At 45.6% G+C, this 10000-nt stretch overlaps 1 protein-coding gene across 3 annotated transcripts in view; it reads right to left on the bottom strand.

Annotated features, from left to right (window-relative positions):
* The window catches only part of LOC106595265 (fibrillin-1), a 159455-nt gene that overhangs the window by 57353 nt on the left and 92102 nt on the right, over positions 1-10000 (bottom strand). For all 3 annotated transcript variants that reach the window (XM_045689380.1, XM_045689379.1, XM_045689381.1), the window contains 4 exons: positions 8720-8842; positions 7578-7700; positions 7320-7487; positions 7144-7212 (listed from right to left, as the gene is read on the bottom strand). In XM_045689380.1, the coding sequence (XP_045545336.1) occupies positions 7144-7212; positions 7320-7487; positions 7578-7700; positions 8720-8842 (483 nt within the window). The remainder of the gene's footprint in view (positions 1-7143; positions 7213-7319; positions 7488-7577; positions 7701-8719; positions 8843-10000) is intronic.

Here is a 10000-nt window from a genome sequence, read left to right as displayed (position 1 = left end):
GGGGTTAGAGGTCAGAGGTTAGGTTGAACTAACCTTCCAGTATGACAGTGATGGGGTTAGAGGTCAGAGGTAAGGTTGAACTAACCTTCCAGTATGACAGTGATGATGTTAGAGGTCAGAGGTTAGGTTGAACTAACGTTCCAGAATGACAGTGATGATGTTACTGGTCAGAGGTTAGGTTGAACTAACCTTCCAGTATAACAGTGATGGGTTAGAGGTCAGAGGTTAGGTTGAACTAACCTTCCAGTATGACAGTGATGAGCTTAGAGGTTAGGTTGAACTAACCTTCCAGTATAACAGTGATGAGGTTAGAGGTCAGAGGTTAGGTTGAACTAACCTTCCAGTATGACTGTGATGAGGTCAGAGGTTAGGTTGAACTAACCTTCCAGTTTGACAGTGATGAGGTCAGAGGTTAGGTTGAACTAACCTTCCAGTATGACTGTGATGGGGTTAGAGGTCAGGGTTTAGGTTGAACTAACCTTCCAGTATGACAGTGATGGGGTTAGAGGTTAGGTTGAACTAACCTTCCAGTATGACAGTGATGGGGTTAGAGGTCAGGGTTTAGGTTGAACTAACCTTCCAGTATGACAGTGATGAGGTCAGAGGTTAGGTTGAACTAACCTTTCAGTATGACAGTGATGGGGTTAGAGGTCAGGGTTTAGGTTGAACTAACCTTCCAGTATAACAGTGATGGGGTTAGAGGTCAGGGTTTAGGTTGAACTAACCTTCCAGTATAACAGTGATGAGGTTAGAGGTCAGAGGTTAGGTTGAACTAACCTTCCAGTATAACAGTGATGGGGTTAGAGGTCAGAGGTTAGGTTGAACTAACCTTCCAGTTTGACAGTGATGGGGTTAGAGGTCAGGATTAGGTTGAACTAACCTTCCAGTATGACAGTGATGAGGTTAGAGGTCAGGGTTTAGGTTGAACTAACCTTCCAGTATAACAGTGATGAGGTTAGAGGTCAGAGGTTAGGTTGAACTAACCTTTCAGTATAACAGTGAGGGGGTTAGAGGTTAGGGTTTAGGTTGAACTAACCTTCCAGTATACCAGTGATGAGGTTAGAGGTTAGGTTGAACTAACCTTCCAGTATGACAGTGATGGGGTTAGAGGTCAGGGTTAGGTTGAACTAACCTTCCAGTATGACAGTGATGGGGTTAGAGGTCAGGGTTAGGTTGAACTAACCTTCCAGTATGACAGTGATGAGGTTAGAGGTCAGGGTTTAGGTTGAACTAACCTTCCAGTATAACAGTGATGAGGTTAGAGGTCAGAGGTTAGGTTGAACTAACCTTTCAGTATAACAATGAGGGGGTTAGAGGTCAGGGTTTAGGTTGAACTAACCTTCCAGTATAACAGTGATGAGGTTAGAGGTCAGAGGTTAGGTTGAACTAACCTTCCAGTATGACAGTGATGGGGTTAGAGGTCAGAGGTAAGGTTGAACTAACCTTCCAGTATGACAGTGATGAGGTTAGAAGTCAGGGTTTAGGTTGAACTAACCTTCCAGTATAACAGTGATGAGGTCAGAGGTTAGGTTGAACTAACCTTCCAGTATGACAGTGATGGGGTTAGAGGTCAGGGTTAGGTTGAACTAACCTTCCAGTATGACAGTGATGGGGTTAGAGGTCAGAGGTTAGGTTGAACTAACCTTCCAGTATAACAGTGATGGGGTTAGAGGTCAGAGGTTAGGTTGAACTAACCTTCCAGTATAACAGTGATGGGGTTAGAGGTCAGAGGTTAGGTTGAACTAACCTTCCAGTATGACAGTGATGGGGTTAGAGGTCAGGGTTAGGTTGAACTAACCTTCCAGTATGACAGTGATGGGGTTAGAGGTCAGGGTTTAGGTTGAACTAACCTTCTAGTATGACAGTGATGAGGTTAGAGGTCAGGGTTAGGTTGAACTAACCTTCCAGTATGACAGTGATGGGGTTAGAGGTCAGGTTTAGGTTGAACTAACCTTCCAGTATGACAGTGATGGGGTTAGAGGTCAGGGTTAGGTTGAACTAACCTTCCAGTATGACAGTGATGAGGTTAGAGGTCAGGGTTTAGGTTGAACTAACCTTCCAGTATAACAGTGATGAGGTTAGAGGTCAGAGGTTAGGTTGAACTAACCTTCCAGTATAACAGTGATGAGGTTAGAGGTCAGAGGTTAGGTTGAACTAACCTTTCAGTATAACAGTGAGGGGGTTAGAGGTTAGGGTTTAGGTTGAACTAACCTTCCAGTATAACAGTGATGAGGTTAGAGGTTAGGTTGAACTAACCTTCCAGTATGACAGTGATGGGGTTAGAGGTCAGGGTTAGGTTGAACTAACCTTCCAGTATGACAGTGATGGGGTTAGAGGTCAGGGTTAGGTTGAACTAACCTTCCAGTATGACAGTGATGAGGTTAGAGGTCAGGGTTTAGGTTGAACTAACCTTCCAGTATAACAGTGATGAGGTTAGAGGTCAGAGGTTAGGTTGAACTAACCTTTCAGTATAACAGTGAGGGGGTTAGAGGTCAGGGTTTAGGTTGAACTAACCTTCCAGTATAACAGTGATGAGGTTAGAGGTCAGAGGTTAGGTTGAACTAACCTTCCAGTATGACAGTGATGGGGTTAGAGGTCAGGGTTAGGTTGAACTAACCTTCCAGTATGACAGTGATGGGGTTAGAGGTCAGGGTTAGGTTGAACTAACCTTCCAGTATGACAGTGATGGGGTTAGAGGTCAGAGGTTAGGTTGAACTAACCTTCCAGTATGACTGTGATGGGGTTAGAGGTCAGAGGTAAGGTTGAACTAACCTTCCAGTATGACAGTGATGATGTTAGAGGTCAGAGGTTAGGTTGAACTAACCTTCCAGTATGACAGTGATGATGTTAGTGGTCAGAGGTTAGGTTGAACTAACCTTCCAGTATAACAGTGATGGGTTAGAGGTCAGAGGTTAGGTTGAACTAACCTTCCAGTATGACAGTGATGAGCTTAGAGGTTAGGTTGAACTAACCTTCCAGTATAACAGTGATGAGGTTAGAGGTCAGAGGTTAGGTTGAACTAACCTTCCAGTATGACTGTGATGAGGTCAGAGGTTAGGTTGAACTAACCTTCCAGTTTGACAGTGATGAGGTCAGAGGTTAGGTTGAACTAACCTTCCAGTATGACTGTGATGGGGTTAGAGGTCAGGGTTTAGGTTGAACTAACCTTCCAGTATGACAGTGATGGGGTTAGAGGTTAGGTTGAACTAACCTTCCAGTATGACAGTGATGGTGTTAGAGGTCAGGGTTTAGGTTGAACTAACCTTCCAGTATGACAGTGATGAGGTCAGAGGTTAGGTTGAACTAACCTTTCAGTATGACAGTGATGGGGTTAGAGGTCAGGGTTTAGGTTGAACTAACCTTCCAGTATAACAGTGATGGGGTTAGAGGTCAGGGTTTAGGTTGAACTAACCTTCCAGTATAACAGTGATGAGGTTAGAGGTCAGAGGTTAGGTTGAACTAACCTTCCAGTATGACAGTGATGGGGTTAGAGGTCAGGGTTAGGTTGAACTAACCTTCCAGTATAACAGTGATGGGGTTAGAGGTCAGAGGTTAGGTTGAACTAACCTTCCAGTATGACAGTGATGGGGTTAGAGGTCAGGGTTAGGTTGAACTAACCTTCCAGTATGACAGTGATGAGGTTAGAGGTCAGGGTTTAGGTTGAACTAACCTTCCAGTATAACAGTGATGAGGTTAGAGGTCAGAGGTTAGGTTGAACTAACCTTTCAGTATAACAGTGAGGGGGTTAGAGGTTAGGGTTTAGGTTGAACTAACCTTCCAGTAAAACAGTGATGAGGTTAGAGGTTAGGTTGAACTAACCTTCCAGTATGACAGTGATGGGGTTAGAGGTCAGGGTTAGGTTGAACTAACCTTCCAGTATGACAGTGATGGGGTTAGAGGTCAGGGTTAGGTTGAACTAACCTTCCAGTATGACAGTGATGAGGTTAGAGGTCAGGGTTTAGGTTGAACTAACCTTCCAGTATAACAGTGATGAGGTTAGAGGTCAGAGGTTAGGTTGAACTAACCTTTCAGTATAACAGTGAGGGGGTTAGAGGTCAGGGTTTAGGTTGAACTAACCTTCCAGTATAACAGTGATGAGGTTAGAGGTCAGAGGTTAGGTTGAACTAACCTTCCAGTATTGCAGTGATGGGGTTAGAGGTCAGGGTTAGGTTGAACTAACCTTCCAGTATGACAGTGATGGGGTTAGAGGTCAGGGTTAGGTTGAACTAACCTTCCAGTATGACAGTGATGGGGTTAGAGGTCAGAGGTTAGGTTGAACTAACCTTCCAGTATGACTGTGATGGGGTTAGAGGTCAGAGGTAAGGTTGAACTAACCTTCCAGTATGACAGTGATGATGTTAGAGGTCAGAGGTTAGGTTGAACTAACCTTCCAGTATGACAGTGAAGATGTTAGTGGTCAGAGGTTAGGTTGAACTAACCTTCCAGTATAACAGTGATGGGTTAGAGGTCAGAGGTTAGGTTGAACTAACCTTCCAGTATGACAGTGATGAGCTTAGAGGTTAGGTTGAACTAACCTTCCAGTATAACAGTGATGAGGTTAGAGGTCAGAGGTTAGGTTGAACTAACCTTCCAGTATGACTGTGATGAGGTCAGAGGTTAGGTTGAACTAACCTTCCAGTTTGACAGTGATGAGGTCAGAGGTTAGGTTGAACTAACCTTCCAGTATGACTGTGATGGGGTTAGAGGTCAGGGTTTAGGTTGAACTAACCTTCCAGTATGACAGTGATGGGGTTAGAGGTTAGGTTGAACTAACCTTCCAGTATGACAGTGATGGTGTTAGAGGTCAGGGTTTAGGTTGAACTAACCTTCCAGTATGACAGTGATGAGGTCAGAGGTTAGGTTGAACTAACCTTTCAGTATGACAGTGATGGGGTTAGAGGTCAGGGTTTAGGTTGAACTAACCTTCCAGTATAACAGTGATGGGGTTAGAGGTCAGGGTTTAGGTTGAACTAACCTTCCAGTATAACAGTGATGAGGTTAGAGGTCAGAGGTTAGGTTGAACTAACCTTCCAGTATGACAGTGATGGGGTTAGAGGTCAGGGTTAGGTTGAACTAACCTTCCAGTATAACAGTGATGGGGTTAGAGGTCAGAGGTTAGGTTGAACTAACCTTCCAGTATGACAGTGATGGGGTTAGAGGTCAGGGTTAGGTTGAACTAACCTTCCAGTATGACAGTGATGAGGTTAGAGGTCAGGGTTTAGGTTGAACTAACCTTCCAGTATAACAGTGATGAGGTTAGAGGTCAGAGGTTAGGTTGAACTAACCTTTCAGTATAACAGTGAGGGGGTTAGAGGTTAGGGTTTAGGTTGAACTAACCTTCCAGTAAAACAGTGATGAGGTTAGAGGTTAGGTTGAACTAACCTTCCAGTATGACAGTGATGGGGTTAGAGGTCAGGGTTAGGTTGAACTAACCTTCCAGTATAACAGTGATGAGGTTAGAGGTCAGAGGTTAGGTTGAACTAACCTTTCAGTATAACAGTGAGGGGGTTAGAGGTCAGGGTTTAGGTTGAACTAACCTTCCAGTATAACAGTGATGAGGTTAGAGGTCAGAGGTTAGGTTGAACTAACCTTCCAGTATGACAGTGATGGGGTTAGAGGTCAGGGTTAGGTTGAACTAACCTTCCAGTATGACAGTGATGGGGTTAGAGGTCAGAGGTTAGGTTGAACTAACCTTCCAGTATGACAGTGATGGGGTTAGAGGTCAGAGGTTAGGTTGAACTAACCTTCCAGTATGACAGTGATGGGGTTAGAGGTCAGAGGTAAGGTTGAACTAACCTTCCAGTATGACAGTGATGATGTTAGAGGTCAGAGGTTAGGTTGAACTAACCTTCCAGTATAACAGTGATGGGTTAGAGGGCAGAGGTTAGGTTGAACTAACCTTTCAGTATGACAGTGATGGGGTTAGAGGTCAGAGGTTAGATTGAACTAACCTTCCAGTATGACAGTGATGAGGTTAGAGGTCAGAGGTTAGGTTGAACTAACCTTCCAGTATGACAGTGATGAGCTTAGAGGTTAGGTTGAACTAACCTTCCAGTATAACAGTGATGAGGTTAGAGGTCAGAGGTTAGGTTGAACTAACCTTCCAGTATGACTGTGATGAGGTCAGAGGTTAGGTTGAACTAACCTTCCAGTTTGACAGTGATGAGGTCAGAGGTTAGGTTGAACTAACCTTCCAGTATGACTGTGATGGGGTTAGAGGTCAGGGTTTAGGTTGAACTAACCTTCCAGTATGACAGTGATGGGGTTAGAGGTTAGGTTGAACTAACCTTCCAGTATGACAGTGATGGGGTTAGAGGTCAGGGTTTAGGTTGAACTAACCTTCCAGTATGACAGTGATGAGGTCAGAGGTTAGGTTGAACTAACCTTTCAGTATGACAGTGATGGGGTTAGAGGTCAGGGTTTAGGTTGAACTAACCTTCCAGTATAACAGTGATGGGGTTAGAGGTCAGGGTTTAGGTTGAACTAACCTTCCAGTATGACAGTGATGAGGTCAGAGGTTAGGTTGAACTAACCTTCCAGTATGACAGTGATGAGGTCAGAGGTTAGGTTGAACTAACCTTCTAGTATGACAGTGATGGGGTTAGAGGTCAGGGTTTAGGTTGAACTAACCTTTCAGTATAACAGTGATGGGGTTAGAGGTCAGGGTTTAGGTTGAACTAACCTTCCAGTATAACAGTGATGGGGTTAGAGGTCAGAGGTTAGGTTGAACTAACCTTCCAGTATAACAGTGATGGGGTTAGAGGTCAGAGGTTAGGTTGAACTAACCTTCCAGTATAACAGTGATGGGGTTAGAGGTCAGAGGTTAGGTTGAACTAACCTTCCAGTATAACAGTGATGGGGTTAGAGGTTAGGTTGAACTAACCTTCCAGTATAACAGTGATGGGGTTAGAGGTCAGAGGTTAGGTTGAACTAACCTTCCAGTATAACAGTGATGGGGTTAGAGGTCAGGGTTTAGGTTGAACTAACCTTCCAGTATAACAGTGATGGGGTTAGAGGCCAGAGGTTAGGTTGAACTAACCTTCCAGTATAACAGTGATGGGGTTAGAGGTCAGAGGTTAGGTTGAACTAACCTTCCAGTATAACAGTGATGGGGTTAGAGGTCAGAGGTTAGGTTGAACTAACCTTCCAGTATAACAGTGATGGGGTTAGGTCTGAATCCCTCTCCTCCTGGACACAACGTCTTGTACTCCGCTGGAAGACAAGAGATTTATTCACTACATCACAACATTCAGGGATCTTTCCATGTAATTCTGATGTGAGTATTGTGTTAGATGGGGTGATAGGTCAGACTGACTCACAGGAGTTGAGAGGGGGGCAGGATTCGCAGGGTGTTCCCCAGGCCTGCCCTAGAGAACAGCAGCAGGAGGCTTTGGACACCGCCACACCGATCTCATTGGAACAGACCAAACTCTCAGACGCATCCCCCCGCATCCGCACGTCCAGATAGCAGTCACCAGAACGAGTGTCTGGGAAGGGACACACATACTCAGTCATCTCCCATCAGAAGGACACATACTGAATGTGTGTGTGTGAGTGAGTCCAGAGCGATGTCTCACCTACACAGCCCACGCGTGTGGGGTTGAGTTCGAAGTCTTGAGGACAGTTACAGATGTAGCTACCTGGGGTGTTGACACACAGTCCACTGATACAGGTGGTCGGGTCAGCACACTCATTAATGTCTGATAGGAGAGGGAGAGGGAGAGAGAGAGAGAGAGAGAGAGAGACAGTAGTATTAGCATGCAATAACATTAAGACAGTCACAAATGTCTCAGTGTGTACGCTAGTGATATGATGTGTGTGTGTGTGCGCATGTGCGTGTGTGCGTGCGTGGGCGCGTGCGTGTGCGTGCATGTGTGCGTGTGTGTGTGTGTGTGTGGTATTAGGGAGTGGGTGTCAGTCCTCATCATTAATATGACTCCTTATACTCCATGACAACATGCTGAGGGAGGAGAGGAATCATCCCTTTCTCCGTCCCTCCATCCCAGTGGAGAGGGGGATGAGTCTGATTGGGTCTGATGAGTCTCATCTCTTCACAGTGTCCAGAGAACAGAGTGTCATGACAACACAGAGACTCAGGGACAGTCTTACTGACAGGCCATTTAGCCTTGTATTAACCTTTTGTTCTTTGTTTTAGTGTCTATGGAGAAACACATAGCATTGATACCAATGTAATGTGCTATTCTACTGGGCTTAATATACAGTCTATATCCTGATCTATACAGGTTCTCTGAGGAGAGTTACACTGGGGTGACGGTGTGTGTTCTCACACAGAGAAGACTGTGCTGTGTGTATGCCTATGTTAACAGGTGTGTGTTCTCACACAGAGAAGACTGTGCTGTGTGTATGCCTATGTTAACAGGTGTGTGTTCTCACACAGAGAAGACTGTGCTGTGTGTATGCCTATGTTAACAGGTGTGTGTTCTCACACAGAGAAGACTGTGCTGTGTGAATGCCTATGTTAACAGGTGTGTGTTCTCACACAGAGAAGACTGTGCTGTGTGAATGCCTATGTTAACAGGTGTGTGTTCTCACACAGAGAAGACTGTGCTGTGTGTATGCCTATGTTAACAGGTGTGTGTTCTCACACAGAGAAGACTGTGCTGTGTGAATGCCTATGTTAACAGGTGTGTGTTCTCACACAGAGAAGACTGTGCTGTGTGTATGCCTATGTTAACAGGTGTGTGTGTGTGTGGTTTACCAGTGCAGTTGCCTCCGCTCCTGTCCAGCTCGTAGCCGATGCTACACTGACACCTGAACAGCCCCGGAATGTTCTGACACCTTCCATTCACACAGATATCGGCAAAGGTACACTCGTCTATGTCTGTGGGAGGGAGGGAGGGAGGGAGGGAGGGAGGGAGGGAGGGAGGGAGGGAGGGAGGGAGGGAGGGAGGGAGAGAACGGTTAGAGAGGGAGTCCAGCTGTGAAGAATTAGTGGGTCCTGGGACGGAGTGTACCTTGACACACACACAAACACATGTACACACACACTATAAGAGACAAACACACACTAAGGGATACACACACACTAAGGGACACACACACTAAGGGACACACAGCACTAAGGGACACACACACTAAGGGACACACACACTAAGGGACACACACGCACTAAGGGACACACGCACTAAGGGACACACACACACACACACACACACACACACACACACACACACACACACACACACACACACACACACACACACACACACACACACACTAAGGGACACACACACACACTAAGGGACACACACACACTAAGGGACACACACTAAGGGACACACACACACTAAGGGACACACGCACACTAAGAGACACACACGCACACTAAGGGACACACACACACTAAGGGACACACACACACACACACTAAGGGACACACACACACACACACACACACTAAGGGACACACACACACTAAGGGACACACACTAAGGGACACACACACACTAAGGGACACACGCACACTAAGAGACACACACGCACACTAAGGGACACACACACACTAAGGGACACACACACACACACACTAAGGGACACACACACACACACACACACACTAAGGGACACACACACACTAAGGGACAAACACACACTAAGGGACAGACACACTAAGGGACACACATACTAAGGGACACACACACACTAAGGGACACACACACTAAGGGACACACACACACACACACTAAGGGACACACACACACTAAGGGACACACACACACTAAGGGACACACACACTAAGGGACACACACACACTAAGGGACACACACACACACTAAGGGACACACACACACACTAAGGGACACACACACTAAGGGAAACACACACACACTAAGGGACACACATGCTGCAGTTTATTTTTGTAATTATTGGTTCAAGAAGTCTAAAGTTAAACATAAGGGACCTGTTTGAGCATGTATCTCATTCCAGCCCTGTGTTATTATCGGCAATAGAAACCTCTCCTTTCTCTTTAATGAAGCAG

The sequence above is a fragment of the Salmo salar genome, chromosome ssa11 (assembly GCF_905237065.1).
Source record: "Salmo salar chromosome ssa11, Ssal_v3.1, whole genome shotgun sequence".
NCBI lineage: Eukaryota > Metazoa > Chordata > Actinopteri > Salmoniformes > Salmonidae > Salmo > Salmo salar.
Note: the sequence above shows the minus strand (reverse complement) of the source record. Positions and strands in the feature narration are given on the sequence as shown.